The 14,828-nt window shown below is 46.0% G+C and overlaps 3 protein-coding genes across 3 annotated transcripts; 2 read left to right on the top strand and 1 right to left on the bottom strand.

Moving 5' to 3' along the window:
* Positions 1-48: 48 nt before the first annotated feature.
* pcgf1 (polycomb group ring finger 1) lies at positions 49-5,131 on the bottom strand. The gene is made up of 9 exons (XM_028989097.1): positions 4,888-5,131; positions 3,821-3,926; positions 3,567-3,719; positions 2,752-2,823; positions 2,389-2,494; positions 2,252-2,297; positions 2,068-2,151; positions 325-405; positions 49-238 (listed from the first exon to the last, which is right to left on the bottom strand). The coding sequence occupies exons 1-9, from the start codon at positions 4,972-4,974 to the stop codon at positions 188-190; spliced, it is 786 nt and encodes a 261-aa protein (XP_028844930.1). The 5' UTR covers positions 4,975-5,131; the 3' UTR covers positions 49-187.
* A 3,305-nt stretch (positions 5,132-8,436) lies between these two features.
* Positions 8,437-11,135, top strand: neff2 (neuronal intermediate filament family member 2). Its single transcript, XM_028977775.1, has 3 exons — positions 8,437-9,567; positions 9,868-9,992; positions 10,129-11,135. Exons 1-3 carry the CDS (start codon positions 8,566-8,568, stop codon positions 10,187-10,189), a joined length of 1,188 nt encoding a protein of 395 aa, XP_028833608.1. The 5' UTR covers positions 8,437-8,565; the 3' UTR covers positions 10,190-11,135.
* A 136-nt stretch (positions 11,136-11,271) lies between these two features.
* On the top strand, positions 11,272-14,414 carry mrps26 (mitochondrial ribosomal protein S26). The gene is made up of 4 exons (XM_028977788.1): positions 11,272-11,753; positions 12,182-12,328; positions 12,410-12,533; positions 14,171-14,414. The coding sequence occupies exons 1-4, from the start codon at positions 11,530-11,532 to the stop codon at positions 14,300-14,302; spliced, it is 627 nt and encodes a 208-aa protein (XP_028833621.1). The 5' UTR covers positions 11,272-11,529; the 3' UTR covers positions 14,303-14,414.
* Positions 14,415-14,828: the final 414 nt, after the last annotated feature.

Below are 14,828 nucleotides of genomic sequence, written 5' to 3'. Positions count from 1 at the left end.
ACTATTTTGGTCACCTAAGTTATAAATATTGGATTGCAACATCAACACTTGGAAATAAAACGTTTTATTTTAAAAAATATACATCAGAAAATGCACAAAACTGTATGAGAGAATAGTAAAATAGAAAGTATTTTCTATAAACATCCAGGAGAAGGGAGGTCATCCATTCTGTGGCTTTCTGGCTGTTTCATCTATGACTCTTTTCTCTGATGACGTACTGCAGCACCATGGGTTGGGCCTGCGAACAAGAGTTTAAAATCAGCGAGGAAGGCCACCTTCCTTTCAGGCGCTCAACATTCCATGCCTTCTTCAACGCCCACTCACCTTGCCAAACCAATGCGAGAGCCATAACTGCCTCATGGTCATGTGATCGGGGAGCGGCTTGTCATTATACAACATGTGCACCTGGAAGCACAAATGAGGCGTCATTAAATACGCTGAACGGTCAAAAAAAAAAAAACAGTCACGTCTGACTGCTGGAGAATGGAGCTGTGGGGGGGGACATGGAACAAAATGGATAAAAAGTACTCCGTACCGTCATGTGGCCGTGACTCGCTAGACAACGAACGGCTAATCAACTGCTGTGTGATTATGAATTTCAATGGACTGACCTTTACGAGCTGGCTGTGGACACTGCATGCAGAAGTGGACTGAAATAATATTAATATTTTGCTGTTTTCAAATGAGTGAATGGTGCGAATTCATCTTAATTTTTTTTACATGGACAACGTGTGTCGTAAAGCACGTGCACAACTAAAAGTCCATTCAGAATCAATTATGATATGAATCACTTTAGATCTACGTCCCGTTCAATTCTGCACCCACAGGAGTTCTCGGTTAACACAAACAGCCATGTTGGCCAAGCGCCGTGTTAAAAGATACAATCTAAAGACGTTGCAACTGCACGACTCTGCATTCACATGCATCTCCGTGAAGATGCAGCAACCATGGTTCTCTTCCTCCTCAACCATCGTCTAACCATCATCTGGGCAGAAACTCCCTGACTCTGTGTCAGCATGACGATCCTGCCCTGCGCATACATGACTCTTCCCAGTGCACACTGGAATCTGGTATTAGCCACACTCAATAAAAAATGGCAGCCAGTCCCGTGACCAAAACGTACGCAATTACAAAGGTTTGCAGTCCAAGTCAGAAACAAAAAGATCGAATTTCATCTGGCCCATTTTCACCTGCTCACATAAAACTGCCCAAAATGAAATCTGATCAGAACAAACCACCTCAGGAAGAGGTCTGACATGCTGTAGCGGTATCACGCATCAATCTCTCAAAAAGGCATTCAACTTCTACCATTGCAAATCTTGCCAAAGCACGCAATTCTGAATCGAATAAAAATGAGTATAAATGCATGACTGCTGTATTAAAACCTGCATGACCGGTTCGCATCAGGACGCATTTAACTGCGTAAAAAGGTCCCATCCAAGCGTCCCAGCATACTGAAAATTGCTCACTATACTGTATCCTCTCAGCAAGTGTAGCATCCAGTACGACATCTTTGGGTTTTTTTGTTGCATGATACGAGCTGCTTAGTCTGTAAAAATCATTTCCGCTGGTCAGCACCAATACAGTTACACGTCGGTGTATGTGGTGTACATGAATTCAAGCACCCTAAACAAAAATAAAGGTTCTGGGACACTGTTTCGTTCAAAAAAATGAAAATTGTAAATATGCAGGGCCTTCATTGTGCACAAATGCACTGACTCTTAGTGCTTCACGCTGATTTGCGTATTCCTTTTCGCATTAAAAAAAGGATGCCAACTGTATTTGACTACCCAGAGCAAGCAGGTGTCTAAAATCTTAAATGAAAGTCTCACACACACACACAGTCCATGTATTACAAAAAAACAAAAAAAAAAACTGACCTAAACCACCATCGACACCAACGTGAGCAACACCTCATAAACAAACGGTCCTCCACAGATTCTCATAGCGACAACTGTGCGGCCACAAAAACACTCTCATTCACCGTACACACACGCAGCAGACAGAACAGGCCCACAGCACTCTTTGGCTCGGGGCTCAACGTAAGCTTCACATCAGCAAACAGACCTGCTGCTTATCCAGGCTCAGCCGTCGACAGAGAACTCTCCTCAGGTGCCGAACCTCCGTTCTTGCTGAACAGCGGACAAATTTCTACGAGAAAAAAACAAAAAAACAAACGGTCGGTGCATTTCTGTGGCGTGCGCACGCTGCAGTTCTTATTTCTACAGCTATTACCAGAAATAATCTTTACCTGCTGAGCCAACTTAATCTTGTCTTTCCCCACCAACGACAAGGAACTGCGGTGAAAAGAAGCACATTTTCCCAACAGATCAAGTCATGTAAGGAGGCAGAAGAACGCAGACAAGAAGAGATCAGGCGGATCGTTACCTTCGTCTCTCTAAGCATAGCGACACCTGCTCGTCGTATCGGTAAAAGTGGGCTTTTGATTGGTCGAAGCTGGTGTAGGTCAGGCCTGCACCGTCGGTCATAGAATCTGTAGGGATGGAAGAAGATATGCTATATTACAGCGCTTGATCACGTATCGAATAGGAATTTTACAAATATTTTTGCAATCGTCCGTAACATATCAATCAATGGTCGCGCTGTACTAAAATCTACATTTTGAAAGGTGGTGTCTCTGCAATGAATTCATTTCATTGCAGGGGGGGGGAGTTCACCTATAAAGAGTGAGAGCATTTTTTTAAATTTTTTTATTTTATTTTAAATCAGGTAAGTCCTTATGATCCATACCTCCTTTAGACGAGTGGATGAACCGGTCCAGGCCGCGGGCCTGATAGAAAGCCTGTATTCGTTTATCCTCATCTAAACACAGGGCAAAACACACAAGCGTGAAGACACAGCGGAACAGACATACAATATACAGTGTGTGAAGGTGAAGAGATTGTAATTGTGAAACCCTGCAGCGCAGCACATGGTGACACAACGAAATGTGTCCTCTGCTTTTAACCACCACCCTTGGTGAGCAGTGGGCAGCCGTGTCAGGCTCCCGGGGAGCAGTGTGCGGGGACGGTGCTTTGCTCGGTGGCACCACGGTGGTACCTTGGCGGATCGGGATTCGAACCGGCAACCTTCTGATTACGGGGCCGCTTCCTTAACTGCTAGGCCACCATACTGTGTGTATACAGTACTGTGTAAAGGTTTCAGGCGCTCTGTAAACTAGGTTAAAGGTTTTTCCGTCTAGCCAACAGTACCTCTGAATTAGTCCAGGAAAGGACTGTCTCAAAGTGTAAAGCACACAAATGAGAAGTAATAAAAAGTGAATGTGGCAATCATATTCACGTGATTTGTGGAAAAATAAGCTGATATGTAAAGATGGGCAAGAAGAACTGGGGGGTTGTTCTATCCCAACTCTAAACTAATGGAAAGCATGGAAAAAGAGATGGAAAATCTATTTTCTACTGCTGCTCAGATAAGAACACGACAGAAGACTCTCTTTCTCTTCCCACATAACGTCGCTGTTTCATGAAAATAAAGAAATTCAGCAAGCGACATTTGATCAACGCTTGATCTTTCGTGCACAGCGCTGTCGATCTCTACAGACTCACTCTCTTGCAGGCCAGGCACGAGCTTGTAGACGATGTCCTGCATGACGCGGTCCAGCTTGAGGTTGAGCAGCGGCTGCGTCTCATGGATCTTTATGTTGCACATTGGGCAGTACTTGCTGCTTTGCAGATACTTTACTATACAGCTTTTACAGACTGGGAGGGGGCGAACAGAAAAAAAAAAGTTGTGATGAAGGAGGCGCAATATCCATCCGAAAAGCAGCGGATCGACGGGAAAAGACGGGAAAAAAACTTACAGGTATGTAGGCACTCTGTGATGGTGGTGGCGTCGATAAAGTATCCCGCACACAGGTAACACACGATGTGTTCGTTCAGGTCTTTGATCTTCAGTTTGACCTCCCCCTGTGTGTGAGAGAGAGAGAGAGAGAGAGAATCTCAGGATCTGGTCCTTTCAATATGAAGACCCCCCCCCCCTTTTTTTTTCAGGATCTTTCTAAAAACCATAGAACTGTGTTCTAATTAAGCTGCTAATGAACAAGAGAGGTGGTCTCGTAACAAAAACCGCGTTCGTGGGGAACAGAAGAGGCCAGACGCTCCGCATCGGATTTTTAATCCCGGATTATTGCGTCTGTGTGCCGAGAGATTGAAAAAATGGAAAACCTTTTTTTTTATTATTATTATTCCTTCTCGGGATTCCCGTACTTGCGATCGCCGGCGCCGCGAGAACTTCATTGTTTGACCAGCCGGGGTCACTTAAAGCCCCCCCTCCGCCACCCCACGTAATAAACGTCACGCAACAGAACGATCCGTCCGTCCAGCGCCGCGCGCCGGTCAAGTTCTCTCGCGGGCGGCGAAAGTTGTTCGGCGTTCTGACCCCCGCGCTGTTCCGCTCGCAGCGCGGATCGCTGGTGAAAAATGAACCGTAAAACCGGTGCGTGCGTGCGTGCGTGCGTGCTGGTGCGGGCATTTCGGTGAATAAACGTCCCCCGCCCCGCCGCGAGCTCCACTTCAGCTTTGTTGTGACGACGGGAGGGCGGCTGGCGAGCCGCACCGCGGAGCCTCGTCCGTCCCTCCGTCCCTCCGTCCGGCACTTTAGGGTTAGGCGCCCCGTTAAAGCCTCCGACCCCGATTCCGGAGCCGCGGGGAGCCGCGAGTCCCGCCGCCCGCACGCGCCCTCGTTTTCACGCATTGTACGTGCGCGCGATGTCCCGCACGCCCTCTGCGCCGAATCGCGAAGCCCGCCGCGCTGTCCGCACGCCCGCCCGCCCGCCCGCACCGCGCCGTCCTCGGCGGCCCGAAACCGCGCGAGGTCGAACGTCCCGGTCGGTTCGACGTCCCGGGGCGCCGGTCGTCGCGCGCTCACCTCGTTCCTCAGCGGGTCCAGCTCGTACACCGACTGCAGCTGGTTCCTCAGGCGCATCGGTAACGCCATCGGCTCCTGTACCGCCATCTTTAGCTGGACTCGTTTCCGGATTAGAGGAGTGTGTTGTCATAACAACCTGCGATAACTGTCCAAACGATGGAAAGTAGCCGACGCGTCACGTGCTCGCGGGCTCGCGCGCTCCCGCTTCCCGCGTGCAACTTCTTCTTCTTCTTCTTCTTCTTCTTCTTCTTCTTCTTCTTCTTCTTCTTCTTCTTCTTCTTCTTCTTCTTCTTCTTCTCTAAACGCCTCTTTAAACGGACACGTGCTGCGCCTTCACCTTCCTGGTGCTGCCGACGCCCCGTGTTCTCCGGACCGGCCTGAACGGGGATTTAAACGTCGAACCGCGTCCGGTAGCGGGGCGAACTGGCGGCGTCTACTCACCACTTACACACGAGTCGCGACGCGGTCATTACTCAATAATAATAATAATTATTATTATTAGTATTAGTATTAATCCACCTGCTTTCCTTGTTTTCACACGAATATTTTCCTAATCTAAACGACTAAACTACATTTTTAATATAACAGTCTTGTGCTGCGTTTACTTATTAGAAATACAAGGGTATCCCAGAATGTTTTTTTTTTTTTTTTAGATGAAATTATTAATGTGGGCCAAAAAAACTATTTGGTACACTTCAACTGTGAGAGACAGAATGTAAAAAAAAAAGAATGTTTTTTTTTATTTGTATAATGCTGCAGGAAATAATATTTGGTCAATAGCAAAATTAAAAAATGAATACTTTGTAACGTAACCTTGGTTGGCAATGACAGAGGTCAAACGGTTCCTGTAGGTCTTTTACCAGGTTTGCACACACTGTAGCTGGTATTTTGTCCCATTCTTCCATGCGGATCTTCTCAAGAGCTGTGATGTTTTGGGGCTGTTGCTGGGCACAGATTCTTTACTGGACTGAGGTCTGGAGACTCCAGAACCTTGGAACGCCATTTACGTAGCCGCTCATTCGTTGCTGTGTGTTTGGGACCATTGTCATGCTGGAAGATCCAGCCACGTTTCATCTTCATTGCTCTCCCTGATGGAAGGAGGTTTTTGCCCAAAATCTCATGATCCATGGCCCCATTCATCCTGTTCTCTTTGCAGAACAGCAGCCCCTAAGCATAATGTTTCCACACCCCTGCTTCACAGTGGGTATGGTGTTCTTGGTAGTAGCCTAGTGGGTAACACACTCGCCTATGAACCAGAAGACCCAGGTTCAAATCCCACTTACTACCCTTGTGTCCCTGAGCAAGACACTTAACCCTAAGTTGCTCCAGCGGGGACTGTCCCTGTAACTACTGATTGGGCGACTTTATCAGACGCTCTTGTCCAGAGCAACTTACAGTTAGTGGTTACAGGGACACCCTCCCAGAGACACTCAGGGTCAAGTGCCTTTCTCAAGGACAATGGCAGTAAGTGGGGTTTGAACCTGTGACTGTGGTCTTCTGGTTCATATGCGAGTGTGTTAACCGCTATGCTACTACCACCAATCCTCCTCTGGACCATCCAAATGCTCGCTGGAAAACTTTAGACGGGCCTGGACGTAATGGTTTATGCAGGGAGAACTTTTGAACGCTGCAAGATTTGAATACATGGTGACGTAGTGTGTTACTAGTAGTGACCTTTGTTACTCAGCTCTCTCTTAAGGTCATTGACCAGTTCCCCCTCTGTAGTTCTGGGCTGTTTCCTCACCGTTCTCAAGATAATTTGAACCCCATGAGGTGTGATCTTGCATGGAACTCCAGGTTGAGGGAGATTGTCAGTGATCTTGTATTTATTCCATTTTCTAAGTTGATCTCTTCTCACCAAGCCAGCTCTCATATTTGAAGTGTGCCTATGATCAAAATTACAGCAGGGCTCAAGACTAACTTTTTGCACTGGTGTGCCTAACTTTTTTTGTTAGATGCACCAGCACAAATGTTAGTGAAAGTGAAGTGATTGTCACTGCACCACAGCACATGGTGACACAACAAAATGTGTCCTCTGCTTTTAACCATCACCCTCAGTGAGCAGTGTGCAGCCATGACAGGCGCCAGGGGAGTAGTGTGTTGGGACGGTGCTTTGCTCAGTGGCACCTTGGTGGTTGGCAACCTTCTGATATTTTTTTTCCTTACCCGCTAGGGCAGGTGCAACAAAACTTTGACTGTATTGCATTTAATAACAGAGTTAACCGTTTCTATGTTTTGTATTGCTGTGCAAATTGGCAATATATTGATTCTTAAATTATTGAATATCAATCTGGTTAACATAAAGTTCTTTATTTGAAGCATTATAAGTGAAGATTATAGGTGAAGTGAAGTACACTGTTAAACAGTCAATAGCACATAACCATCAAAAATAATTTTATAAATGTAGCTGATAGGAAGGTAAACTTTTTTTTAAAAATGCAACAGCAAAATCACTTTTTGAATAGAGATACAGTGCAGGCCAAATGTTAGGACACACCTTCTCATTCAATGTGTTTTCTTTATTTTCATGACCATTTGCATTGGTAGATTCTCACTGAAGGCATCAAAACTATGAATAAACACATGTGGAGTTATGTACTTAACAAAAAGTGGAGATCTGGCCTCCACAGTCACCGGACCTGAACCCAATCGAGATGGTTTGGGGTGAGCTGGACCGCAGAGTGAAGGCAAACGGGCCAACAAGACTGTGAAGGGAACTCCTTCAAGACTGTTGGAAAACATGTTTTTAGTAATTTCACCTTTTTTTGTTAAGTCCATAACTCCACATGTGTTCATTCATAGTTTTGATGCCTTCAGTGAGAATCTACCAATGTAAATGGTCATGAAAATAAAGAAAACACATTAAATGAGAAGGTGTGTCCAAACTTTTGGCCTGCACTGTATATCTTTTAACAGACTTGTAAATGAAAGAGTTGAGCAAGCATGCATGCGTACGGGCATATAAAGTGAGCACTCGGGCATAATGCATTTTTTAAAAATCTGTTGATTTCCTCCATGCATTTCAGGCTCAAGGTCACTCTGGTACATTTGCTCATTAGGGCTGAACCCAAGCATTCTTGTGAAGATGAGAGAGGGAACCGAATCAGCAGGTTCATTTCTGCTCTTTTCCCTCTCCTTCCTCGACACTCAGGGAAGGACAAGAAGGATTGTAAAAAATGTTTGGTTTTTAAGATAACGCTCGCACTGATTTTTTTCATGCAGTGAAGAGGCAAAAAATAAAAAACCTCCTCTTTGCTTTAACCTTTCTAATGTATACAGAGAGCTTCTCGTGCTGTCTTGGGTGTCAGCCTCCTAATTCTGAGGAAATCTTTCTTCTGTGATCACTGTGATCAGTGTGATAATTGGGAAAAAGACTGTGCCCTACCACGCAGGGTCTGCTGCTGAGTCGCAAAACCAACCCGCACCTTGCCTCACTGCAAGGCTCTCCTATTGGCTAGGCAGGAGCTGACACTTCTGATGAAAGCCCAGAATATGTGTGTGTGTGTGTGTGTGTGTGTTCCTATATAAAGCAGTGCTCTGCACCATTTCCAAACTGGTGCAGTGCAAACGGCCCGTTCATCTTTACCGATGGTGTGCAGAACAAGGGGGACTTAAAAAAAACAGCAACAACCACGAATTCCATCATAAAACCATCAGAAACAGAACCATCCTGTCACCATGAGCTGTGATCCATTCCTTTTTTCTTCCTTCTCTCGATGCCCATGGGACGACTCTCCTCGGGTCTCCTCTCGACTCCTCCGTCCCTCGCAGCCCTGGACCTCAGGGCTGTACCGGAAAGGGGTCGTGCGCTGTGAACGCGCCATGCCACTGGAGAGAAGGGACCTGGCGCAGGCCAGCGCGGTGAGTGCTGAGCTCCGGGGGGTGAGGGCTCAGGAGCGAGAGCAACTGGTGGACCTGAACGACCGCTTCGCCTGCTACATCGAGCGCGTGCGAGAGTTGGAGCACCACAACCGGGCCCTGCTGGCCCAGCTGGAGGCCCTGCGCCGCAGCTTGGGAAACCCATCTCGCCTGCAGAGGCTCTATGAGGACGAGGCGCGGGGCCTCAGGGCGCAGCTGCATGAGGAGGCCGTGGAGAAGTCACGCATGGAGGCGCAGCGCGATCATGTGCGGGAAGAACTGGCGAGGCTCCGCGAGCGCTGGGAGGACGAGTCGGAACGGCGGGGCCAGGCGGAGGAGGCCCTGCGGCAGACGCGTGAAGAGGCCAGCAGGGCGGTGCTGGGGAACTGTGACGGCGACGCAAGCTTGGTCTCTCTGACGATGGAGGTCCGATTCCTGCGCAAGGTGTTCACGGAGGAGGAGGCGGGCCTGAGGGCAGAGCTGCAGGCCCTGGCAGCGGGCAGGGATGCTGTGGGCGTGCCGGTGGGTGGGGCTGACCTCTCAGGTGCGCTGAGGGAGATCCGGTCACAGTATGAATGGCTGGCGGGGCGTAACACGCTTGCGGCCGAGGACTGGTTCCGCGGAAAGATGACGGCGGCGGCCGAGGTGGTGCAGCGGAACGAGGAGGCCGTCCGTGCGGTGCGCACGGAAACAGCTGAATACCGGAGGCAGCTGAAAGCCCGTTCGGCCGAAGTGGAGGCTCTGCGGAGCGCCATCGATTCACTAAACTCACAACTCACGGAGCTGGAGGAGGCGCAGGGCAAGGAGGTTACAAAGTACCAGGTAGACCTTGTCCCATAGGTGATCGCATTGATAATTATAATCATACTCCACTATATAAGTCTACACTATATAATTGTGAATTCATAGTATTACTAACCATGTAATGGTATTGCGACAACATACTACATGTATAGTAGGGTAGAGGTTGGCGTTTCCTCAGTTTTATTTGAACAAAAAAACTTTGACAGTAGAGAGTAAACACGGCTGTGAGAAGAGGTTCAGAACCACTTCCCTTATCATTACTGAACAGCAGGGCCAGCATTTCTGTCACAGCACTAAGGCACCACATTGATTTTCCAGGAGAAAATCATGGATCTGGAGAGAGACATCGGTGATGCGAAGGAGGAGATGTCGCGGTACCTGAGGGAATATCAGGAGCTTCTGAACGTGAAGATGGCTCTGGACATCGAAATTGCAGCATACAGGTACAGTGACACTAGAAACACAGCAAAACAGTCATTCACTGTTATTTTTGGTCAAGTAAATGAATGTGCGTTGTCCACCATGTTAACACGCTAGATGTTCTGATGATCTGCTTCTGCCTTCTGTTAATCTGCACAGGAAACTCCTAGAGGGCGAGGAGATCCGTCTGACCTTTTCAGCCCTCCCTGCTCTGGCTTAAGCCTCATCAATACAACATTTAAACATCAAACCTCAAACCTCTAACCTAAACCCATGTCTGCCAAAGCCCATTTCCCGAAATCTCAAGTTTCCTCCAAAGTCCAACCATTACTCATAAACACATTTGTCTTTCAACCCCGAATTCTGCCTCCCACCGTCATCACCATCACCATCACCATCGCCCAAACCCAAGACATCGATCTGAAGAACTTCGAGCCCTTGTGCGACACAAGAGTTCCACCCGTGAGAGTCCCCCTTCTTCTCCACACTCAACTCAAGATGTCCGCCGTTGCAAAGAGAACGCGTAGTTAGTCGGCTGAGTCGCACTGCAGCTTCCCGTCGACAGAATTCGGCCTCGTAATGCCTGAGCTCGGAGATTAGCATTCCATCACGGCCGTAGAGCTGCCGTGCGAATTCTCGACCAAGTGTTCGTAAGGCAAGGACGTTCGAATCTTGGCAAAGCTGTCCGTGTTTGAGCGCTGCGTACGAATTCTGTCCACAGGATGTCACCCAGCTCCAGCTCCGTAGAAATTTAATGAATTTTAGTTTCATTGTTTGTTGGTCGGCTCCTTTCTTCCTCATTTGGAAAATTCTCACACTGCTTCAGTTTGAGGTGCAAATAACACAATTGCAATCACAATCCAAATGTATATGAATAATACCAATTTGGACAAAGTTAAAATATAATTCCGTATATATTTAGATTTTAAAAGTATTTTAAAATGTTCCAAAATGTACCTGAGTTAAGGTTCGTTTCGAATGAAGTAAAAGAATCTGGGCAGTATGAGAACCCTGTGAGGAACCTGGGAGCTTTTGTCTGCATATTTGAGCTTCTGTTCTGTGTGCTCATCCAATCCAAGTAACAGTTGTTCTTGAAACAAACCATAAAAAAAGCCCTTAAACTAGTTTAAATGAATAAAGCTGAATAAAGCAAATACCCGAAAGCGGCCGATCGTGTAAGTGTGTGTGTGTGTCTGTGTGTTTTTGCTGTTATCGTATCTGATGGCGTTCAAAGTCACGGCGACACTGCAGCATATCCCAGGGTGCACCGCTCCACGCGGACTACGTGCCCAGTCTTCTGGCGAGTGGCGACCATTCGAATTAATAAGCACGACACAAATGCTGTCGAGGCCGTTTTATTCACTTTAATTCACAAAGCAAGTACATGAGCCGTAGGGGTCAGTGAGCGATCTGATGAGCGACGCGTCCTCCCGCACTGTAGGGGGCAGTGCAGCGCTGACGAGCGCAGCCATCTCTTTCCGGAGCAAAGTTTAGTCAACATGGCGCCCTTCTAGAAAGTGACAGGCGCTCCTTGGAGAACGAACCTGCGGCACCGAGGACATGTTTCAGGCTTTGAGCCGGACCGCGCGGGCGCCGGCAGCCCGTCTGCTCGCTCCCCGCGGAGCTCCGCTGGCGGAGACGGTGCGGGGGAGGAAATCGCGCAGCGACCCGAAGGCGAAGTCGAAAGCTGGGAGAATCAAGCACCCCCCGCCCGTCGACCCGGCGGAGATGCTTCTGCTGAAGAAACGCTTCGAGGAGTATAACCTCATCGTGAGGGCACTGCGGTGAGGGACCGTCGACAGATTACAGGCGAATGGAACTCGAAGCCTGCTGGTTTCTCATTTCTTACCTTAATTAATCTTTCAATTACACCACAATTACAGCAGTTGTGCTGCATTTAACGTTAGTTATTAAATATGTGTGTTTGTTGCTTTGTATTTCTGTTATGCACGACGAAGCCTGTCGCCTATGGGAGTAATCGTATGCAAACTTTTACATTCACAGCATTTATCCGACGACCTTATCCAGAGCGACTTACAATCAGTAGTTACTAAGGGTTAAGTATCTTGCTCAGGGACACAATGGTATTAAGTGGGATTTGAACCCGGGTCTTCTGGTTCATAGATGACTAGGCTACTACCCACTAGGCTACTACCACAGCACACAAAGAAGTGTATTACTGACTTTTTTGGACTGTGTGCTGTGACTTCAGGCTGGAGTTTAAGGAGGAGGTGCTGCGGAGACGGTACGAGCAAGAAGTGGGTTCTTTAGCTGAGGAGCGCCAGAAGCAGGAGGCTGAGGAGCACCGTGCTCTGATGGCCTGGAACGACCAGGAGAATGAACGGCTTCGCAAAATCAGGTGGGACACACACATACACACAGCGTATGCATTCTGATAGTTCTGGACGAATACTCATATTGCCGACGGTCTGATTTGAAGAGAGCAACGCGTGAAGAAGGAGCAGGAGGAAGCAGAGCGGTGCAGAAAGGAAGCCGAGATCTTACAGCAGCAGGAATTGGCAAACTTCATCACAGAGAAAGAGAGGGAGATTGAGCATTTGCAGGTGAGGAAGAGCATTTGGGATAAGACGATGTGAAAAGGTGAGGTAGGGCTACAACTATCAAATATTTTTGGAATCGTGTATCCTCTCGATTTTTTTCATCGATTAATCGAGTAATCTGATAACTCATACTTTGCGTTTTTAAACAACTCTGTCAATAGTGTGTTATGCAACATGAAAATCCCCTCAAAATGAGCAAGCAATTGGCTGTTATTACTCACTTTTTTTTTTATTCAAACTCAATACCTGTATTAGATCAAAGCTTAAAACCTTTGTCTCCAGAACAATTTACTAAATTTTTCTGTGAAACATTCATGATGTACATGGAAAAAAAACCTATGAAACATAGGTTATCCTATTTGTCCTTAGTTTTATTTTAATAAAAAAGTGGTGTACCCCTTGCTATAGCCCATCTGAGAATAAAGAGATAAAAGGTACAAACTAGTAAAGAGGAAATATAAATAAATAATTCAAGTATTACTAATAACTTAAACAGTACAGTTCAGTTTCCAGTTGTATCCAGATGGGGTAGGTAGGTAGAAGGTTTGTGCAATGTGCAAAATAGAGAGAATTTGTCTTAGTGCATGTGTGTGCAATGCATGTGCAAGCCTGCGCCGCTGTGATGTACTGTGGGGAAGAAAAAAAAACATTGATGTGCCACAAATGCTATAAAATCGCCCAAAAGTAAATCTATATGCTAATTAGTTCTGTGAAATTAATCACAATCGCAAAAAAAATCGTGATTTAAGCACATGGGATTTCTAAACCGCATAAGGCTGCGATTTTATCCATTAATTTATTTAGATTTTTATTCAGAATACGTTCTTGTGCGTATGATTTTTAAAATGTTAACCAATCAGAGCTGATGCAGCGCACCGGGCAATCGCACCTAAGCTGAGTGGGAGAAAGATGTTAAACAATCAGAGCGCACGACGAAGCTGATCGGGAGAACCGAATAGGCGAGTGGGAGGAAAGAACATAAAATATGGATGTAGGTCAAAATAAAAATGATTTGGTGCCTTAAGCGGTTTACAAATCCCATGTGCTTAAATCACGATTTTTTTGCGATTGTGATTAATTTCACAGCAGTGTATGTGTGTGGCGCGCGGATTATGTACATTCTAAGAAGCGCTAGTGTTAGTTAGCAATCATACACGATACCTTGTACGAGCTCCGAGTTTGCTTGGAGAAATGCAGTTTACGTGAGGATATTTTCAGTTAAGGTGCTGTAACTTTGATGAAGTACTATTATGGTAAGGCGGGTCCGTTTTACAGTGTATACCCTGCACTATGTTGTCCACCTTACGCAGCATAAATCGGTCCCACACTACAGGTATTTTATGCCTTTTATGCACACCGGTATCTTCATTTTCCGCCAATAAATCGCGCCTCCTTAAATCTTTGATATGCGCTTCAGTTAAAACAGTCTGCGTAAAACAATGATTCCGCACTGCGTAGATCCGTGGGCGTGATGCGATAATAGATGGACTTTGGTGACTAATTAAACGAAACCTTGAGGCTAAGATTTTTTCCTCGAATATTTTTTGTAATCGAATCATTCGAGTTATTCGAATAATCGTTTCAGCCCTAGTGTGAGGGAATGTTACTCAAATGTTTTTTTTTGTCTGTTTTTCTTAAAGGAAGAATCAAAGAACTTTATTACTCTGGAAAATCTGGACCAGAAAATTGAAGAGGTTCTGGACAACCCCAAAAACTACAACTTTGCCATTGACAGAGAGGGTCGTGTGGCCAAGCGAACTATTTTGCAATGATAAATAGAATTGATAAATACAAAGCTATCATCGAATGACTTAGTATATTAATTAATATGCAGCAATCTGTGTGATTTGAAATTATATCTGCCTTTATTCGTATAATTTAAACCCCACCTCTCATGTTTGTTACCTTTTTTTTTTACTTTGTATTTTGGAAATTAAACTTTCCGTATACATTGCATTGTGTCATGTCTTTCCATTAATGAATTCCGTATTCTAGACACCTCAGTCTTTGTGGTAAACAGATTTTCTTTTCTTTTTTTTTTCTTTTCCTGACCGAGACTCAAAACTAATACATGTAAACCTTAAGTTAGCTGAGCTATTGAATGCTTCCTGTTCATTCTTGTTAATGAACATGCAACAAAACTAATTATGATGATATGTGCAAAGCAGTCATGAAGGTCAGGAGACGTGTTTTCCTGTTTAAAAAAAGTTTTAAAGAGTCTATGAAATAGTCTAGTAGTAGTGTGTTGAAATACTGCGAGTGTATGTAAGTAAACATACTGTACACTGCATCAAGATT

This window comes from Denticeps clupeoides, chromosome 1, assembly GCF_900700375.1.
Source record: "Denticeps clupeoides chromosome 1, fDenClu1.1, whole genome shotgun sequence".
Lineage (NCBI taxonomy): Eukaryota > Metazoa > Chordata > Actinopteri > Clupeiformes > Denticipitidae > Denticeps > Denticeps clupeoides.
Note: the sequence above shows the minus strand (reverse complement) of the source record. Positions and strands in the feature narration are given on the sequence as shown.

Bases quoted from the DNA above. Each gene is read 5' to 3' on its own strand.
- pcgf1 (XM_028989097.1), bottom strand. From the start codon at position 4,974: ATGGCGGTACAGGAGCCGATGGCGTTACCGATGCGCCTGAGGAACCAG. The intron at 2,152-2,251 runs GTAAAGATTATT...TTTTTCTCGTAG, and splicing joins AGATTAAGTTGGCTCAGCAG to AAATTTGTCCGCTGTTCAGC. The intron at 239-324 runs GTGAGTGGGCGT...TCTTGTTCGCAG, and splicing joins TCTCGCATTGGTTTGGCAAG to GCCCAACCCATGGTGCTGCA.
- neff2 (XM_028977775.1), top strand. From the start codon at position 8,566: ATGAGCTGTGATCCATTCCTTTTTTCTTCCTTCTCTCGATGCCCATGG. The intron at 9,568-9,867 runs GTAGACCTTGTC...TTGATTTTCCAG, and splicing joins AGGAGGTTACAAAGTACCAG to GAGAAAATCATGGATCTGGA. The intron at 9,993-10,128 runs GTACAGTGACAC...TAATCTGCACAG, and splicing joins ATCGAAATTGCAGCATACAG to GAAACTCCTAGAGGGCGAGG.
- mrps26 (XM_028977788.1), top strand. From the start codon at position 11,530: ATGTTTCAGGCTTTGAGCCGGACCGCGCGGGCGCCGGCAGCCCGTCTG. The intron at 12,329-12,409 runs GTGGGACACACA...TCTGATTTGAAG, and splicing joins GAACGGCTTCGCAAAATCAG to AGAGCAACGCGTGAAGAAGG. The intron at 12,534-14,170 runs GTGAGGAAGAGC...TTTTTCTTAAAG, and splicing joins GGGAGATTGAGCATTTGCAG to GAAGAATCAAAGAACTTTAT.